The 21,601-nt window shown below is 42.9% G+C and overlaps 1 protein-coding gene across 19 annotated transcripts in view; it reads left to right on the forward strand.

The window, feature by feature from the left end:
• lrrfip1a (leucine rich repeat (in FLII) interacting protein 1a) overlaps positions 1 to 21,601 on the forward strand; it is a 54,974-nt gene that overhangs the window by 7,079 nt on the left and 26,294 nt on the right. For all 19 annotated transcript variants that reach the window (XM_063888251.1, XM_063888253.1, XM_063888252.1 and 16 more), the window contains one exon: positions 12,468 to 12,554. In XM_063888251.1, coding sequence (XP_063744321.1) covers positions 12,468 to 12,554 — 87 coding nt within the window. The remainder of the gene's footprint in view (positions 1 to 12,467; positions 12,555 to 21,601) is intronic.

The following is a 21,601-nucleotide window of genomic DNA, read 5'->3' on the forward strand; positions in this document are numbered from 1 at the left end:
GCTGGAGACAACACAATGACAGCCAACAGGAACATCCTCACTGAATAAATCATGGAGTTTTGTAAGTGAACCCTTGTCCAATCTTAGCACTCCCATTTCATTAGGATGTTTAAATGAACTACTCTCGCATTAAATCAAATAGCAGTGCCACCCAGACACACTGACATGTCCCAGTAGACACCCATTATGCCATGAAGCACTTAACCAAACAATTACATGTATTTCCTGATACGTGTATACACACACAAACCACTGGCTTCAGTTCGACCCGGTTGCCTGACTCATGTCTCCATAAAAGGAAGTGTGTTGGCTTCCTCTTGATGACATCATCACCAGCACAGCCTGTGCAGATCGTTATCTCAAACTCCTTCCTGTTTATTCACCAAAGAGGAGTTTTTCCAAAGCTGAGGAAATAGAGGGGATTGGTGAGGGGCTGAGTTGAGGTATTTAAATTGATCAAGTCAGGTACTCACAGCAGAAATAAAGTTATACAATGTGAAGGCGAAGCTGACTGAGCCTCAGTGATGTTGCTACAAGGACCACAATAAAACCAATGGTCAAACACTCCTGACGGAAAGATAGTGACCAGCACCGCAGTGGCCCACTACCAGTGGCGGCGCCAGAGTATTTTTTCTGGTTCAACTACGGTGGGGCTTACCCATACAGCGGTGGGGCTCAAATCAATGCCATAATTTCAATGTGAATATATATTCAATAAAACAACACCCTCCCACAGCTAGAAACGCACGCACAGACAGACAGACAGACAGACAGACAAGTTACGTTATCCTAAAGCCATATATAGTCTACCACACAACAGCCAAGAGTCAAAACACATCTCCAACAAATTAAGTACGCTAATTAGGCAACAAGACCAAAGCAAGGAAGAGCATCACCACTAGCCAAAACATGTCGGCAGGCGAAGCAGAAAGTTGCTTCCATCTCAACCGAATATTCAAGCCAGCTGTATGTGCCAAACCAGGCAGCATTGAAAGATCTCTGCTGGTTACCTATTAGCCTTGAAGGGTAACTTTTCCTGATGGGGCGCTGCGGTCCATCCCCGGGTCGTTGACTAATGTCAGTGGTAGCATTAGCATCACGGCCAGAGTCCGTGCCCGCAGTGGTTGGCTGTGGCTGGCCATGTTAGCCCCTTTCCTCGTCCTCTTCCTCCTGCTCCTGCTGCTGCTCCATCCCCTGCTCCATCTCCTCTTCTTTTTGCTCATCTTCGTCCGGCCGAGCCTGGCACATGGAAGACGCGGGACCGGAGTGGTCGTCTTCCCCTGCAGGTGTCAAAGGTGTGTCCTTATCCAACACGCCCACCACCGCCATCTGTTGTTCCGTCTGACGACGTTTAAAAACAAATGTATCCATGATAAAGTTTGACCTGAGCTTAATAGACTATGAGCACAATAGAACTTCTGGTTAACTTCCATGTGTTGAGTGTAGCTAGACTACTTCCGGGATGTTGTGTTGTTGTGGAGATTGGAGACGCTAGTTTAGAGTAGCTGCTAATAATTTGATTGACAAAGTTTAAATACGAGTGGATTTCGGGTGAAAGAGAGGCGGTTGGCGTATCAACGCGTGAAAAAGACCGCACTCCATTGTTGTGTACCACTTTGTATGACTTTGTCGAGGTACAATAGTGCTATAAGCTTCCATAGCTTTCCAGTGGATGTGTCGGTGAGAGCCGAATGGATGGTGAGAGTACGGCGGAACGACTTCTCCCCAAGCAAGACGAGTGTTCACAGCAGGCAAACATCTACTGACTTGTATTTTAATAAAAAACGTATTTATTTGAAATCTATATCAACTTGGTCTCCCATCATGTTGTTTAATTTCCCTCAAGTGGGCCTGACTCATTGAATATTAGTTGGTTTTATGGTAGGGCTAACGGTAGGGCTAACACAATTCTTGGTGGGGCTATAGCCCTGCCCTGCCGCCGCCTATGCCCACTACTGCCAGGTATACAGTCATTCTTCACACTTAATAATAATAAATGGCAATATTTTGAGGATGGGTCACCCCCATTGATAATTGTATTCAAATCCTTTCTGGGTTAGGCTCAGATAGATTGTCCAGCAGTGGCTTAGTCAGTAGGGGCTTGGACTGGGAATCGTAGGGTCGCTGGTTCAAGTCCCCGAACAGACTTGAAATACGGATAGTGGACTGCTACTGCTCCTATTACTAGGATGGGTTAAATGCAGAGGACCAATTTCACTGTGTGTGCTCTGCTGTGTGCATGTATGTGACAAATAAAGAGGGCTTCATCCTCCGATTCTATCTATTTATCTATAACCCTCACTAAACCTAACCCTCGTTTAGATCTTGGTCAACTTGGCCTGGTTCAACCTGCTGATATTCAATTCAAACTAACACATGACAGCGAGTTGGGTTTGAGATTATGTATTATTTTTCTGTAATATTACCTAGTCTTTATTTCCCCCCTCCTGACTCTTAGCCGTCTGACTCAACTGGAGGATAAAGGAGTGACCACTACTCAATCGTGTTGCACGGTGCACCGGTATTAGAAAGGTTTCACGATACCCTGTCGTTAAAAACGCAACGATTCCCCCATTTCGTGAGTACCGGTACTTTAAGAATGACATTGTTTTAATAAGAGCCGTATTTCCTGTGTGTGTTCAGCGCTCTGCTTCCACTCCCTGCAGCCGTGCTTGCAGTGCCTCCCCTCTCTCATGCACGCTCTAGCTGTCATATCATGTGACAAAACGAGAACATGGTTGCGAGTGCTATTGCCGATGCGCCTCTGCTTGTTGGTAAAAAAAGACGCAAGAAACAAAATTTTGCTTTTTAAAAAAAATAAAGCACAATAATGACATTTAGGACGGTTTCCCCTTTTTTAAGAAAAGTACCGCAAAGTATCGAAATCGCAATTCTTGACTTGGTATCAGTATTGAAACGAAAATGTTGGTATCGTGACAACACTACTCCTCACTGCTCCTTACACTGTATACATAAAATGCAGACATTTTGCCAGATTAACTCGTATAGAAGCTATTTCATCTAGATAATTTATATTATTTAAGAAAGACTTGAAGAAACACAGTATCTGCCACCAACCACACATATATAAGGAATGATAACATAGGCTACATGTTCCTATTAATACCAAGGTCCATTATACTGCTTTATATTCATTTGGGGCTTTTGTTAAAAAAGCTACTTTAAATATTTGCATGCTAAGTGCTATGTTTATTATAAGTCCCTAATAAAAGGAGATGGAGGTGCTAGTGTGGTGTGCTGTCTAAAAGACAAGGGGTACGGTCCTATCGTCTATTCCTATCTACTATTCCTTGACCTCTGTGTGAAACGTCACGGGGTTAAGGAATAGTGGAAAGGAGAATTCAAAAGGACTTAGGAAAAGAGACTGCAGTGCTTTGAAAATCCAACTGCACTTACACTATCGCACGTATTCATGATGCTCCAGCGGACGTTATAAATGTGCGTCTGCTGTGGGGAACTACAGTTTCTAAAAGACGCACCTAGACACTTTGCACCATGTGATCTTATTGTTTATGCTTTATGAATGTGGACAACCGTGAGACATATATTCTTCATTACAAAGGTTGGAATTTAAATAAAAAAGGAAAGTGAAACGTATGCCCCCTCACCCTCCAGTCCACAATATATTAACCCACATCAATCCCAATACGTATGATTATATGAAATATTTAAAATCAATACAAATGTGTTTATTATAAACTAGTTATGCCTTAACCTATCACTGAGTATATCACTATTCAAACATGTTTTAAAACGTTTCAGAAACCCCCCACAGCTCAGTAAACACTGAAATATGGACTTTATTTGATCATTTCAGTTAAAAAAATAACGCTAATAAGCACTGTAACTTTCATGAAACGCATTTCTCCATCACGGTCGGTTGTTTCCGTGAACGGCCAAATGTTGTGTCACGGTAAATTTTGAGGCTGCAAGGCATTGTGGGACAGCATTTTCTCAAGAAAGGCCCAGTGTTTCCTAAGATAAAGGAAGTTTCAAAGCTCCGTTCCTATCATCTAGAGAATTCAAACAGCTCTTATCATGGCGGCCACTGAGGTACTTCCGGATCATTTCACTCTGTTAGGAACCTTCCTAAGATATACTGACTATTCGACCACAACCAAGTGGTCACCTTTGGGTGTAAGCTGGGTAGACTTCTGTGGAGAGTTTGTCTTCATCATCAGGGGCGTAATCATTGCAGAGGCTTGGATGTGCCTACACAGTTTTTAGAGTAGGGGGCTTTTCCTTCAAAGCCCCTAAGGTCAGCGCAGGCTCCTCGACCTACAGTGGGGCAAAAAAGTATTTAGTCAGCCACCAATTGTGCAAGTTCTCCCATTTAAAAAGATGAGAGAGGCCTGTAATTTTCATCATAGGTACACTTCAACTATGAGAGACAGAATGGGGGAAACAATCCAGGAAATCACATTGTAGGATTCTTAATGAATTAATTGGTAAATTCCTCGGTAAAATAAGTATTTGGTCACCTACAAACAAGCAAGATTTCTGGCTCTCACAGACCTGTAACTTCTTCTTTAAGAGGCTCCTCTGTCCTCCACTCGTTACCTGTATTAATGGCACCTTTTTGAACTCGTTTTCAGTATAAAAGACACCTGTCCACAACCTCAAACAGTCGTACTCCAAACTCCACTATGGCCAAGACCAAAGAGCTGTCAAAGGAGACCAGAGACAAAATTGTAGACCTGCACCAGGCTGGGAAAACTGAATCTGCAATAGGTAAGCAGCTTGGTGTGAAGAAATCAACTGTGGGAGCAATTATTAGAAAATGGAAGACATACAAGACCACTGCTAATCTCCCTCGATCTGGGGCTCCACGCAAGATCTCACCCCGTGGGGTCAAAATGATCACAAGAACGGTGAGCAAAAATCCCAGGACCACACGGGGGGACCTAGTGAATGACCTGCAGAGAGCTGGGACCAAAGTAACAGAGGCTACCATCAGTAACACACTACGCAGCCAGGGACTTAAATCCTGCAGTTCCAGACGTGTCCCCCTGCTTAAGTCAGTACATGTCCAGGCCCGTCTGAAGTTTGCTAGAGGGCATTTGGATGATCCAGAAGAGGATTGGGAGAATGTCATATGGTCAGATGAAACCAAAATAGAACTTTTTGATAAAAACTCAACTCGTCGTGTTTGGAGGAGAAAGAATGCAGAGTTGCATCCAAAGAACACCATGCCTACTGTGAAGCATGGGGGTGGAGACATCAGGCTTTGGGGCTGTTTTTCTGCAAAGGGACCAGGACGACTGATCCGTGTAAAGGAAAGAATGAATGGGGCCATGTATCGTGACATTTTGAGTGAAAACCTCCTTCCATCAGCAAGGGCACTGAAGATGAAGCGTGGCTGGGTCTTTCAGCATGACCATGATCCCAAACACACCGCCAGGGCAACGAAGGAGTGGCTTCGTAAGAAGCATTTCAAGGTCCTGGAGTGGCCTAGCCAGTCTCCAGATCTCAACCCCATAGAAAATCTTTGGAGGGAGTTGAAAGTCCGTGTTGCCCAGCGACAGCCCCAAAACATCACTGCTTTAGAGGAGATCTGCATGGAGGAATGGGCCAAAATACCAGCAACAGTGTGTGGAAACCTTGTGAAGACTTACAGAAAACGTTTGACCTCTGTCATTGCCAACAAAGGGTATATAACAAAGTATTGAGATGAACTTTTGTTATTGACCAAATACTTATTTTCCACAATAATTTGAAAATAAATTCATTAAAAATCCTACAATGTGATTTCCTGGATTTGTTTTCCTCATTCTGTCTCTCATAGTTGAGGTATACCTATGATGAAAATTACAGGCCTCTCTCATCTTTTTAAATGGGAGAACTTGCACAATTGGTGGCTGACTAAATACTTTTTTGCCCCACTGTATATGAGGTGTAAATGTTCTTCTCGATTAAGATTTAGAAAGCCATGGCATAATCTGTGGTTAAACAAACATGAAATGAGTGGCTCCCTGAAGTCACAGGATCTTTTACTGACCCTATCAGGGAGTAAAACGTAACCCCCACCCCCCGTAGTGTCTTCTCCCAGGGGAGTACAGTTTTTGTTTAAATGTGTGTGACCCCATGACAAACTAAATCATCTTTTGAAAACAAACATGTTGCAGAAAATGTTTTTCTGCCGCTGCTCTCCTGCTATCCCCGGCTGTCACAGAACTACATTGTGTAACTTCTTGTGAGGCATTGCTTACTCCCATCATGCTTTAGTTGTAGTGAAATTTGCAACGTAAACTGTTGCTGCCTGGAGCACCATGTCCGGGCTTCACGAAACCTCACATTACTTCGACAAGGAAAAATAAAGAGGCCCCAACAGTGTGCCGCCATATAAACATGTGAGAAACATCTACCAAATCATCTCAAATGGGGCTCATTACAGTATGCCACACTGCCTCTCTGGAAGAAAGTTTAGGGATTTTTCTATGTAACATAATTCACTGCTTTGATAAGATGTAATTTTACCCCCCAAAAAAAGGTTTTCTACTCCCATGTTTGACAAAAAGCTAAGCTATGAGGGAAGCTGTTTCTCTGTCACTGTACTGTACCTTTGATTTTTTTAACGCATTCGTCAGTGATTTAACCCAGCTAATCCCTTGATTTCTATTTTTAGAGATCTCTGAAGCATACAATTTGTTTCATTCCTGAGCCCGCACACTTTTTCTGAGCGGTGTGTTTGCAGAGCTCAGAGCTGTACAGCTGCTCTGTGTTTGTGGAACAGCCTGAGGTTGAGTTACATGGCTGAGTGAGGGCAGGCAGACAGGACTTCTTCCTTCAGTAAGCAGCAGTCAGAGGGGCTTTAACGCAGAAGCAGGGCAAGGCCAAATCTGTATTTATGTGCATAGATGTTGGTCATGCTATAAACTTTGCCATCTCAACAATCAGTATTCTGTCGGCCTATATCTCAAGAAATGTGAGGTGCTTTTGAACTTGTATATTGTGATTTAAAAAGTCTAAACTATATGCAACACAAACAGAATAATCCTAGCGTTTTAGTTGAATAAGCCTTCTTAAGGATGAATGGTTGGTGCTTTTTGGTGTGCAGTCATCACTTTGGAAAGGAAGAAACAATTCAATGATTAAAGATTTAGTTTAGGCTTTATAGTTTGAAATTTCCAATAATTAAAGGTAGAATACAAATGAAGGAGAAGTGAAAAAAATTATTTCAGATTTGGCCTGTCATGAAATATTGACATTGGTATCAGCCCCCAAAATCAAGCTTACATTGTTTGTATGCTTAATCCCATCACAGTGGCTGCTAAACTGTTCGGTTCAGTTAAGTGTTGGTGTTGATGCTGAATCATTTGGAAACAAAGCTTAGTTTATTCATTTTGGCTCCTTGTGAGAACAAGTCGTCCCTGGCCGACTCATGTCTGTGGCTGTAGTGTGTGCCCAGCGTTTCAGCAGCCACTCCCTTTTGAGGAAACTTTTTTAGCTTTATAAGGTTTGCTAAGAGGAAAGCAGCCTTTTTCCAGTATGTCATCATAAACTTCAACAACAGTCTTTGTGAATCCACCTAAGGGTCCCTCCTCTTTTTAAACTCTGCTCAGAAATCAGGGTTATTTCTGTTTGCTCTCTTTGTCCTGCCCGTCAGCGCTTACGCTCATTAAAATAGCCCAACATTTGGGCGGCTGAAGGCGGGTTCAGGGCGTGGGAATCCAGCAGACTGCAGACAGTCACCCAGGCTGGAATTTAGTTCGGAGGGTGAAGACAGGGTGCCTTCAGAACACACAAAGGGTTCAGACAGAAGCCATGCTAAAGCATGTCACACACACTGTCACAATGTGCAACGAACGGTTATATTTGCAGAAGATGAGAAGATTTGAAATTATTTTTATTTTGACCAGTCATTGCATTTTAAGAACTTATATGGCTACAGGACACACAACAAAATCAAATACATTAAATACATAAACAATCTACAAATAAAAAAACAACAACAGTAATGTATAGGCTACACATACAATCTGTACAACCGGAGTTTCTTTTTTACTTTTTCAAAAAGGTGCAGGGCTGTTCTTTAATTTATTGGGATTTTTTTAGTGTTAACGGACACATGATTAATTATCGTATGTTTATTAATTGTAATATTTAAACAGAGGGTCATTAGTCATATTTTGTGACCTTCTCCATCCCTATACTGCCAGTAGGTCACTTAGGTCTTCCAGCCAGGGCCTGCTGGCCGTCCCATGGTCTCGGTTCTCCCTACAGACATTCAGTCTGCGGTCACTGGAGAAGCTTTTAAAAAACAACTGAAGACCCCCCCATCTTCATAAATTGGCCTTTGTGTCTCCCGGAGTGTGTGATGAGTTATGTTCTTTTGTTTGTTACTTTTGGGACTCTTCTCTCTTTGTCTCTGTTTTGCTTTTACGTTAACGTTACACTCTGGCACGTGTTTTGTATTCATGTTTCTGTTGTCTTATTTTAACTTAATTTTTTCTTGTGAAGCACTTTGTAAAATGTATTTCTGTGAAAGGCGCTTTACTAAATAAACATATTATTATTATTATTACTATTTTTGCCTTCTAGAGTCAAAGATATTATTGTTTTGATTTGAAAGGTCCTTCCAATTAGTGTTCATTTAGTTATACTTTTTAACCAATTCCTTGTAACTTTAATAAAGACTGAAAGTTTAAAGTATTTTTTTTTCTTCAAATCAATAAAATACATTTTAAGAGCAATCATTTACGACCATCTTACAATGTGACCTTATCATCTGGCTTCATGGCTCTCGCTAGATAAAATTGCAAGTGAGCATCAGGAGGAAGAAGAACATACAGTATATTACATAACACGCTTTACACAATTTGTTTGAGGTCAGCCGTCCATTATGCTATGACAGTTTTTCTTATTTTGTCAGCATTCAAACAGTTTAAAGGTTGTATTCTGTCTTGTGTGAGCATCCATTTCTGCAATGAACTGGCTCAGCTCTCTGGAGGGCCGGCACCCTGCTGAAACTGGGCTGAATGGGAAGCGTTTTATAGAACCTGAGACCATGTAGGTCAGTATAAATAGCTGTGGAGGAGGAGGGCCGGCTCTGTGATATTGGCCTATTTAGGCGCATCTTTCTGACTAAAGGTAGCTCCAATATGCACTCAGGTAAATATGTGTAGAGCATCGGATGGTTAGGATTTTTGTCACTTGAACTGACATAGTGGTGAATTTTGACTGCAAGAAGGTACTTTTCAGAAGTACAAATTTTACTTTACGGCCAAATTTTATTTATTGAAGTGAGTATACTTCTTGGCGTTTGTTTTAACTTCTTTAGTAAAGCAGGTCGGAGTATTATCCATCAAGTCAACTCGGGTGGTAAGTAAATAATGCTGACACAGCGTTACATGATGGAAGAATAGCGTTGGTAATTTTCTATAATACAACCTTGTTCTAGTCATAGTAAATGCTCACTTTGCAGCCTAGCTTCACATTTTATTTTCCACCAGTATAGATTTCTGTTCTCGGGGGTGCAGTGTGGCACAAGTGCTTACGACCAATATCCTACAATTGCTTTGCAAACCAGTAAAGTCAATAATAATAATAATAATAATAATAATTAGTGCAACGATTATAATTTATTTCTGCATTTAATCGCTTTGTGTCACAAACGTTACAGTTCCTAGATTAGTGATAGACTTGGAAAATAACTGTCAAGTCTCCTTGCACTTATTGCACTGCATTGTGGGCCTTGAATGTGGTACTGTAATACCTCCCCATCAGCCACCTAAATTAAAAATATTTGCCAATTGATTCCACCCCAAGATGAAATGTCAAATGTTTTATTACTTTTTATTCGAAGCAAGATAAAAAAAGTCTTGTATAAGTGAAAGCAAACCCCTGAAAAATATCGTCCTCAGAGCAAAGTGGCCATGTGAGGTTTCAAAAAGCTGTATTTGTTGCTGGAGGCCAAAATCCTGAGTCATGTGACTGCACTGACTGCGCTTTGTCACTCCCAGGGTCATAAAAGATGCGATGTGTTTTAGTAGAGAGACCCTCAGTGCGTTAGCTTAGCAAAATCTTCAGATTTAAAGAGCTCTCCTTGTGTTTGCCTGAAAGCCTGGGTACAAATGTTAAGAGTCCCAAGGACAATGGGCAATCATTGACTGACTGAGAGGAAATGCCATGTAAGGGGTCTGAGTGAGCTGCAGGGAGCAGCAATCAGTAAGAGCTATTCCTGGAGAACTCCCATCATCGCTCACAGGACTGTTTCAAGAGCTTTGTATGACTTTTTAAAGTAAGGATTAGTTTAAGGATGAATAAGTTAAGTGTTTACTGAGGACAACATTCTCTCGCTCATCCCTCCTGCTACACATGCACCAGGAGGAGATGCTTGGCACAGAGGCAGCGGTACTGATGCTGCAGCCAGCCCGCTGCTCTTTTAGTTTAGAGCCCTGTCCTCCATTCCTCCACCACTGAACACTTAACCCTGCATGTTGGCGTTTTTTGTAAAATGTTAACTCTACATGAGCGATAATAACACTGGAGCATGTAGCTGCGGCACAGCAAAGAATGAAATACACTTTATTTATATGTCCTAGATCTTTTCAAAAACAGTGATTACATTTAATAATAATGCATAAAAGTGCACAACATAAAAACGCAAATACAATTTATAGTACGAGTATTTGGCATTATCAGGTAACACATAGCGTGTCCCTGGAACGCCCGGGGAGGATCTTTTTTCGTCCCAAATACGTTTTCTATCATCCCCTGGGCAACTGGACACAGTTAGCCCTAAGCTATGGTAGCTATGGTATCAAGATAAGATAAGAGGTACCTTTTATTAATTAATAATTCTTATCGAAAAACACGACTGTACGGATTCACACAGGATAATAAAATGTAATAAAATATAATCAGCAGAATTTAAGGAAACTATGTACCGCTGTGTTTCCAGGATTTGACTTGGAACCCAAGTCAGTGGGGAGGGGCACACACACCATAACTAAAGTAACCCTACCATGAGATGCACCTGGTTCTCAGGATTGGGATGATGTCACATGATTGGTCAGTAACCTACAGTACACACAGGCCCTGTGGTAATAAACGAGCTGTTCGTGTGTATTGGAGACGTGCAGAGGCTCTCTCCTCACAGCGGGACCTCCAGGGTCACAGCATCTTGGAAACATCACAGCTGGTGTTGGTAAAGGCAGGAAGCTGCTGAGGGTGGTCCTGGTTTGTTGGCTGGAGCTGTTAGTGGTAGAGTGAACTGGCGCAGAGGGGTTCCTGATGAAAATAGGGTCTAGTCTTCTAGTATAAGAATGCACTGGGAAATGTGTGGATATTATATCGGTATTGTATTATGAGAAGTATCATCTTAGTTTTTGGGAATCCTAATATGGCATACACGGTTATTTTCCAAACTGACCACTGCAATAGCTCTTGTTTTATTTAACCAGTCATTATATCAACATACTGATAACATTCATCAAACATGTTATTGTGTAAACATTTGAAAGCATCAATATTCAACCTTGCAATATAGATATCGGGGTGTTTAGTTTCTGTAATCTTGTAATTTTCTCCATATGACCCAGATCTACCCTAGAGAATGAACTATAATCTCCAACAGTTCCTTTTTATATTAAGTGAAAAATACAAAGAGTTTAGTTAAACATTGATTCTTGGTGTGTATTTGATCTCCGTTGGTTTCTCGAGCAGGAAATGTTACCTTTTTCTTCTCTCTTTTATGTCTCTGTGCATTTTTTCCAGTTGTTTAACGGTGTGTTTTCGTGCCTGTGAACATTCCTTCCTTTGAAACGGACTCTTTCTTTTCTTTGTGTTTTCCTGTGACGTGGTCCTGGCGAGTGACATTTGAGAAATGCATTAGTGCGACGGTGGGAGGGATCACAGAGACCCCGCCTAGAGGCCAGCAGGCTGCACCCACACAGTGTGTACCACAAAGCTGAGGAAGGAAATGCTTACACACACAGTCTGCAGCACACACTCGCAGTTCATGCTCTGAGAGAGGTCCTTTTAAGGAAAAGGCCCGGCTCATGAACGAGTGCTGAGCGGAGCACAGGGAATGCCTTTAAATACAGAAATATAAATACATGCGCACATTTACACATTGTTGTAACTGAACGTCTACATGGGTCCTAATATTCTCACAAGAAAGGTTACTCCTAAAAACAGTCCACTACATCTGTTCACTGTTTATAGGACACTTGATATTCTGTTAGACTATAAACTTGTCCTGGTACTGATTTGAACATGCCATGCTATGCTATGTTCCTTCCGGATAGTAACTGAAATGTATGGTGCCCTTACTTAACAGCCATTACCCGCTAAATGTTTTCTATGAACTCTGTCAAGGAACTGGATTTCTGGTCTCATGCACTTTCAGCATTTCTACTTGTTTGCCATTTAAATTGAAAACTGTCTCACTTTTCTATTTTCTTCCCTCTCTGTTTCTATTTCTCTCTCTATCTGCCCCTCAGGCCGAGGCCAGACTGGCAGCGAAGAGGGCCGCCCGGGCAGAGGCCAGAGACATCCGCATGAAGGAGCTGGAGAGACAACAGAAAGAGGTACAGGTCCAGAAGCACATTTAAGACTACAGGAGACCTCCTTTCTACCCGCAAAAGGCTCAGTCAATAAGCTGATTAGCATTTTTGTTTCCTATAGTCTGTTATTACAGCTCAATATTGAGGGAGCTGATTATCTATGGTAGATATGGTGCAAAATGCGAGAGATTGTAAAAGCTGATGTGAGCACTTGTAGAGTACAATGTGAGAACTTGCAAAAAAGAATCTGAGCTTGTGTGCATACATTTACATTTCTATAAAATATCCACGTATCTGTGAACAAATTTTGAAGTCACAGAAAAAAAAAAAACAATCTTAGTGGTGAAATTTTCACTTTCAATTTTCCATCACAACTGCAACTTGGTTATTACAACCACTCAAATCAGTCTTTACGAATCTGCTCTGTGGCAGTATAAATCGACTTTTGCTACACTTCCTGCGATGAATGTGTTGCTAAAGTAATTTTCACTTGTAGATGTGGGGAAGGGAGGGGGGTTGGAGCGAAGGGGCGGAGCAATCAGAGCGAGGTGGTGCAAGCTCGGGATATATTGAAAAAAAAAAAAATCTGCTTGAAAATGTCGTCACTAAGTTCATTTTTTTCCTACAAGCTACAGAACGTTTTTTTTCTGCAAGTTCTCACATTGTACTTGTACAGGTGCTCACATCAGGTTTTACAAGCTCTCGCTTTTTGCACCATATCTACCTTCATATTATCCAGCCTTTAATATTTAATATGCCATTCAAGTCCTGATGTTTGCCATTTATCTTGATGATGCGTTTCCTTAACTAATCTGAGGAATCTGGCAGATAGGTTAGTACTGTGTTGTTGGCAGTTCAGACCGGAACATTTCCTGTCAGCAGGGCTCCCTGCTGTAAAACTGGGACTCTTAAATCCATGAATCATGTGTGAGAGTTGTAAACAGGTAACGGCAGCTCTGAGAAAACTGCTGCTGGGGACTCTAGTTGTTCATAGACAGGAAATCAAAAGAAACCATGGTGTACACAATGATTCAGGATAGACTGATGAACCCCCAGCCTCTTACCCATGACTTGTGTACCAACATGTCATTACCATTGCCCTCGGATACTGCGGATTTCAATAAAATAATAGTCATTCCTCAGAAAAGTATTTAAAAACAACGCAATAATAGGAATAAAAGGCACTTTGTCCCCTGCAGCGCCACACACTCTTACTGCGATATTGGATCGTATCGTTATTGAATTTGGATTTGTGCTGAAGCAATGTCTCCTTCTCTGTGAGCGCTAGCTGAAGCAAGGTATTCTTATTTATTTGGCAGAAGCCTCCATTTGTTTAGGGAACATTAAACGAGTGAAAAAGAGATAGTGTAGCGCCCACAGTAAGGCTCAGTCAGCCAACAGGATCACTAATCTCTGGGAGGGTTTGAAACTCTTCCAGTTTATCTCTGGCCAAATTGGAAAAATCGTTCAAGACTCTTCAAGTCACACATCTCCTTTGCTAAAGCAGTCTTTTAATGAGAAGTTTTTGAGAGGACACACTTGACAACATTGTGCTTCGTCAGCAGAGACTGGAGAGGGCAAACGCACGAGAGCCAGGCCATACATCTATATGATAATTGATCATCTTTCAACCGGATCAGATTGTGATGAAATGCACAAGGATGTTGTCTAAATTGATAATAATAAGCTATTCTTAAATATTTATACAAATAATTTGAGTGAATATCATTTGAAGATTGCAGTTTTTTGTGGCTAAAGATCAGTTTTTATGTTTTTATTATTTCACTATAATTTTTACTTATGATTGACTGCACTTTCATATTTTGCACAGAAGTTGTTGAACGAGAAAATGTTTTTGTTTATCTAATTTTTTCACTTATTTAATTCACTGATTTAAAAAGAAAAATCCTATTTAATTTATTGAGTTACCAGAAACCTTGCTATATTGTCATGTATTGATATCCATATATATGTTTATATTTGTCATCATTATGGAGTGGTTTTGAATTTGTTTTAGTTTTTTTAATGAACCTATGATACCTTTGGGACTGAGCAGTCAGCCGCTGGCAGACTAGTGCTACTTCTGGATCCCCACTCTTAACCCCAACAGGTGCACACAGCAACACATCAGTCAGTAAAAAGAGCACACACATCATAAACCTCTGGTGTGCCCCCCCAGTAAGCAGCACCTGTACTGCCACGTTCTGATAAGTGCTCAATGAGCTGCAGTGTGTTTATACACTGCCTGGCCAAAAAAAAGGTCACACACTCTAATATCCGTTGGACCGCCTTTATCTTTGATTACAGCACGCATTTGCTGTGGCATCGTTTCCACAAGCTTCTGCAATGTCACAACATTTATTTCTGTCTTGCATTCATTTTCCGCCAAGATCTTGTATTGATGACGGGAGAATCGGACCACTGCGCAAAGTCTTCCCCAGCACATCCCAAAGATTCTCGGGTTCAGGTCTGGACTCTGTGGGGGCCAATCCATGTGTGAAAATTGAACTGAACCACTCTTTCACAATTTGAGCCCGATGGATCCTGGCATTGTCATCTTGGAACATGCCCGTGCCATCAGGGAAGAACAAATCCATTAATGGAATAACCTGGTCATTCAGTATATTCAGGTAGTCAGCTGACCTCATTCTTTGGGCACGAACCTAGACCAGACCAACTGCAGCAACCCCAGATCATAGCACTGCCCCCACAGACTGGTGACCTTTTTTTGGCAGTGCAGTGTATGTGTGTGTGCTTGTGTGTTTGGTCAGTGTGTGTTGCTCAGCACCTCTGATATTTACCCTGGGGAGTTGTGCTTTTTCTAGCTCACTTTTCTTAGCCTTTGGTAACCCCCCCCCCCCCACCTGACATGTGCCTTTCACCTCTCTCAATTAAACCCTTAAAGGTCACTTATTGCTGAGTCTAGTGGAATTAAAGTCCCCCCCAACTGTGATCATGTCACCCTTTTGGGCCTTGGACTTAAATGACCTTGACCCTTCCTAGAGGTGCGTCTTTTTTAAGACTCAATTAAAATATAGATAAGATGGCTATAACCAAAAATCTATGTTAAATCAAATGAGCCAAACCCTTTTAAAATCAAGGTACTTGATTGTATTATTTATTAAACACTGCCGCTGGATGTCCAGCATTGTCATTTCTGTGATATTTCCTCTCCTGCCCCTCCCTGCCCCCTCTTTCCTTTCCTTTCTGCTTTACGTGTCATTATGGTAAACCCCTTCTCCCATTAAGCTTTTCTGGGATATTCATTACTCCAGCAACACTCAATTATTCTGCAATCAAAACACAGGCGGGGAATAGGGCTGTCACTTTACGTGGGAGAATCAATTGTACAATCGATTGGACCGACCAACACACGTTTCGAAAACGAAAAGAGGGAATCGAGTTTTACCAAATAACTTATTTTTTAACGAATTAAATAAATAAAAAATATTTTATTTCATTATTATTATTATTATTATTAATAACGTAACTCACAAACAAGCAGAAAAGAAAAGAATTCCGAAAGTGCAGTACGGATTGCGAGGGCTAAAAAGTAAATTCCCACTACGCACCGGAAACAGCCTGATAGTGTCAATCGGCTGCTGCGGCTTAGTTTTTTGCCAAAAAATGGAGGGCAACAGCGATCAACCTGCGCGACATGAGAGACGAGCGATAACCCCTAATCACATGAGGAGTTCGATATGGAAGCACTTCGGATTTTGGGCAGAAGGCAAAACTATGGAGAAGGACAAAGTGGTATGCAAACTGCGATCGTGAGTTCCCATATCACAGCAGCACTACAACTATGAGGGGGCATATGCAGACTCAGTATGTTCTGGTCCACTGTCTGTTGTGGGGAATGTAGCGATCCTGCGTGTTGGCTAAGTGAAATATTTCCAACCTATTTTTATGTTGGCTAGTCCTCAAGTTTTATTTTCAAACTATTTAACAATCGCCTGCTTATGTGACATGTTTCATATTTGTAATGGTAAACAGCCAGAAGCCTGCAGTAATGTTTTTCGTCGTTGATGTTATGACAGTCCGTACTGCTTATTGTTTTTCGAGAATGCTCCTGTTTGTTATACACAAACTTCACGCAATAAATAATCAGAAATGCTGACCTGTACGTCTCTTGCGCCCTCTTTACGTTAGTCCTAATGGCAGTGTGTTGGCCTTTATTTTGAAAATTGAAACATAGAAGTGAATAATCGATTCTACAATCGATAATTTTTTCAAAAAGTGACAGCCCTAGTGGGGAGCCAACAACATTCTTCACCTGCACACACACAGACACCAACAACAAACAACACGTGCACACACAAATACACCATCCTACGCACAGGATTAGGGCTCATTGTTAAGGTGTGTGCGTGTGCGTGTGTGTGTGTGCGCGCGTGCGTGTGCCTTAAACCCTTTAGCCGGGTTCTAAAGTAGCTTAGCAGGTTGCCCTCCTCAGTCCAGCCTGCAGCGAGCCGTTGTTGTTGTTGCCTTGCTGTTGCCATGAGCGATGGGTTGCTGCACTCACATCCACCTTCAGGACTTCAGGATGTTTCCTCATGCTAACGGTGGATTCTTGGCTGAATAGCAGCCATCCAGAGCCGTGTGGTTGCCTCCGTTGTTCCAACTCAAACCTGCTCCCGTGCTGATCCTGCCTCTACGCATGGCCGTGGTGTTACCTGCTGACTGCTGAAGGATGCAAGCTCTCCTTGTACCCTAAAGGCAGCAGTACGGCTGGCCGTCGGCTGGCAGGGAGGGGGCTGAGGGCTGCCCTCAGCGGGCGCCCAGGGACCCCTCCCATCACAAAGGGCAGCTTGGTGAGTGGAAAAGAAAGGGTGCAAACTGATGATTGACTAACTTTGGAAGGCTCTCTTGCTAATTGGTTGTCGAGACATGTAATTGTAGATAAGCAGACGAGTCCTCCCATCTTTTATTGCTCTGTTTTCCACTGTGTGTTTATCCTTTTGCATTTCATTGTTACATTTGAAATTGTCATTATAAGTTGAAAACAACAACTTTAGTTTCGTAGTATGGCATATTTTCTAGGTCAAAGGTCATAACGGAGTCAGATCCCATGTAGCACCGACCGTTGCCTTGGATTCATATGCCTTTACTGCTAGTGCACAGATCCTTTTGCTTTAATGATGCAACAAGGACACGTAAGCAGAAAGAATGTGAAGGTGGTGCAAGACATTACTGTGTCACAAGTATAAGAATAATGTTTCACCACAGCTTTCGTTGTAGGTTATTTGAAATGAGTCAACTCATGTACACAGCCTGCAAGATGACTTCCTTTTTATTTCTAGACAGGGTATGCATGTTATCAGAGTGTGCTGCAGTAGTCACCACCAGAATTCATGCCCTCTCATCTGAAGTCTACAGGAGGGCAGCAGGCCATCCTCACACTGATTATCTAGGAGTTGTGTTGTTCCCGAAGTGATGCAGTGGAACCAGAGGGCAGCGTGGGTCGATTTTTGGAAGCCAGAATTAGACGACAGGCAATCCTTCCTTTGGGCAAGCATACAAGGGAGACCGCTGTAGTAAATCTGGATTAGAGTACTGAACCAATGAGATGGAAAGTGCAGCAGTAGGCTAGAGTGTGTTGGTTTCGGCAGAGGTATCAGGGCAAGGTCAGAGGGACATTGCCCTTTTTACTGCACATTTCTACTGCTCTGTCAGAAGGGGGTTTGATATGAAGTTCAAACATTACAGCTGAATGACAGATGTGTTCACAGTGTGGACATTTCAGGAGACATTTTTCTTGTAAACAATGTGTCCATGTTTGTTTACAGCAGCATCAGTGTAGGTCTATGTTTAGGATTATCTGTATGACAAAGACTATGGTGAATAACATTCTGTATACAAATAAATATAGCACATCCCACCATGGGACAGCTGACTCGGAGTGATTAACTGTGCTCCCTGGTTCCAGTCCTCAGACCTTTCTATACAGCAGTCTAAAACTGTGGCGATTGGATTTTAGAATCACTGCTCCATTTCACATGCAGCACTGATGAGGAAATGTTCAAAGTCAGCTTTATTGTCAATCTCTCCACATGTACCAGACATACAAAGGAATTGAAAAAACATTTCTCTCTATCCCACAGTGAAGAGGTAAAGTGCACAGCAGCACCATCGATGGTCAGTGTTGGGTGTGGCCTCTCCGGAAGTCAACAACAATCTCCTTGGTCTTGCTGAGATTCAGCAGGAGGTTGTTGTCTCTGCACCACATGGTCAGAAGGTTGACCTCCTACCTGTAGTGGGTCTCGTCGCCCTTCGTGATGAGACCTACCAGGGTTGTGTCGTCCGCAAACTTCACCATGATAATAGTGCTGTAGGTTGGTGTGCAGTCGTGAGTCAGCAGGGTGAAGAGCAGGGGACTGAGCACACAGCCTTGGGGGGCCCCTGTGCTGAGTGTGATGCTGCTCGAGGTGTTGTTGCCGACTCATACTGCTTGTGGCCTCTCGCTAAGGAAGTCCCGCAGCCAGTTACAAAGGGAGGTGCTGATCCCCAGCTTGTCAAGCTTACAGATGAGTTGTTGTGGGATTATGGTATTGAATGCTGAACTGAAGTCTATGAACAGCATTCTCACATATGAGTCTTTTGTGTCCCGGTGGGTGAGGGCTGGGTGGATAGCAGAGCAGATTGCATCCTCTGTGGATCTTTTGGCTCGGTATGCAAACTGGAAGGGGTCCAGGGTGGGGGGGGAGGATGGAGTCGATGTGTGACATGACTAGCCTTTCAAAGCACTTCGTGATGTTGGGGATCAGAGCCACCGGGCGATAGTCATTGAAGTAGGATGGAGCAGGTTTCTTCGGCACAGGTATGATGGTTGAGGCCTTGAAACATGATGGAACGGCAGCTTGCCTCAGAGAAGTATTAAAGACATCTGTGAAGACATCCTTAAGCTCCTCTGCGCAGTCTTTCAGCACACGACCAGGGATGTTGTCTGGTCCTGTTGCTTTGCGGGTGTTGATGGCGGAGAGTGTTCTCTTCACGCTGGCAGCAGACAGGCACAGAGGCTGATCGTGGGGGGGGGGGAAGTCTTCTGTGGGCGTGTGTTGTTTTGTGCTTCAAAGCGTGCAAAGAAGGCCTGAATGCCCTGCCACAGGCTCCGTGTGTCTCTGCTGTCTGAAAATGGGAGGTTATCTTCTGTGTGTAATCCCGTTTTGGTTTCTTGATGCCACGGGACAGATTGGCTCTCGCTGTTCTCAGGCCAGTTTCATCCCTGGCTCTAAAGGCGGTGTCTCTGGCCCTCAGCAGCCGATGGACATCCCCTGTCATGGCTTCCGGTTAGCCCGAGTGATGATGGTTTTTGTGTGGGTCCCATCATTGGTGCACTTGGCGATATAAGAAGTCACAGTGTCTGTACTCCTCAATGTCTGTATGGTTGTTGTAAGTGGCTGCCTGCTTAAACATTTCCCAGTCTGTTGTGTCAAAGCAGTCTTGGAGAACAGTGTTTGCATACTACCACAGCGTCTCGGCAACACGCATCATGGATGTAAACACAGACCCCGCCGCCTCGGGTCTTTCCTCGAGGGCTCTGTCTGCTCGGTAACATGTTAGCTGCTCCAGTTGTACAGCAGAGTCGGGAACTTTATCATTCAGCCATGTTTCAGAGAACATAAGCACACAGCAGTTAATCACTTTCCGATTCGCTGACCTCAGCAGTCGTATGTGATCCATTTTGTTGTCCAAGGATCGTACATTAGCCAGGAGGATGGATGGTATGGCTGGGAGAGTTGGTCTAGCCGCTTGCCTAGTCTGGATACCTCCGTGTTTGCCCCTATTCTGGTTGCTCGCACCCCGCCTCCGACGCCTCTTTTCCAGGGGAGGGTTAGCAGTCGAGTCCGGTGTGATTGCAGGCCGGCGGGGTAATCCGAGCTCCTTAAGTGATTCTATAGTAGTGTCCAAAGTGTTGTAAAACTTGCTTTTGCGGATGTCTAGCAGAGCCTGTCGACTGTACTTATGTTCCAATGTGGACAGACGAGACGAACACAAAAAACTTTCAGACAAACACTTATTAAGCAAACAAAACACTGCACGGTCGGGACAGAGAGAGGTCGCTGCGTCTACACGCGCCGCCATCATCGCCATCAAATAATACACAAGAAGAATAGAATTGCAAATTTGATGTAATGTTGCAGCGATAGAAAACATCTGATTGAAACTGAATACTTCACGCAATACAATGTGCTTGAGCTCTGCATCTGTAAAGTAAATGAAGGATACATTTTCCCGAAATATCAATATTTTCTGTCCGGAGCATAAACCGGACATCTGGGGAAATCCTGAGAAATGTTCTTTTAAGGTCTCCTATTTTGCTATATTGTAACAATATTTGTGTAGGGCATATCTACAGAACATGTCTGTGAAGTGTTTTGCTCAATATACCAAACAGATTCCCCATTGTAGCATGCCTCATCCCCCTCTATCTCAGCCCTGTTCCTGAAGTGCCGATTCTGTGACTGTAGCTTTAAATGAACTAGCTGCTGCTGGCCACGCCCCTTTGGAGCTGCTGCTGGCCACGCCCCTTTGGAGCGTCATGATCTCTCCTCTGAAGAGAGTTTTCTACCGGGAGAAACTCAGCTAAACGGTGCCGTGATTAAACGCCATATTATGTTCCAAACCACATCCAGCATTATCTCTGAAACAGTATGGAGCTCAAACGTTTCTCTCTCGGTTTACCACAAGGACAGGACCTTTATATTACACAGTCTCTCCACTACAGCGTTAGCTCTGAGTGTTAGCGATGCTTGCTAATGTGAACACAGACCATATTACTTCCAAAACAGAGGGGATTCAGCTAGCCGACTGTATATGGGGGACGATAGGTTGGAACGTGGGTGGGATGTTGCCAGGAGTTCAACCTAAAGCCAGCCCATATTTCAGTTATGAGGTCATGACAGAAGCAAATCTGGATCAGCTCGTTTGTACCCCCGTTTTTAGAGATGTGGGTAAGGAGGAAAAGAGAGAGGGTTGTATTTTCTGACACTTTGTGAGTCTACTTACCAAGTACCTTTAATAGGGAACCTTTAAGTTTCAACTTTAGACGCAGTCAAAACACATTGATC

The sequence above is a fragment of the Eleginops maclovinus genome, chromosome 7 (genome assembly GCF_036324505.1).
Source record: "Eleginops maclovinus isolate JMC-PN-2008 ecotype Puerto Natales chromosome 7, JC_Emac_rtc_rv5, whole genome shotgun sequence".
In the NCBI taxonomy this organism is placed as follows: domain Eukaryota; kingdom Metazoa; phylum Chordata; class Actinopteri; order Perciformes; family Eleginopidae; genus Eleginops; species Eleginops maclovinus.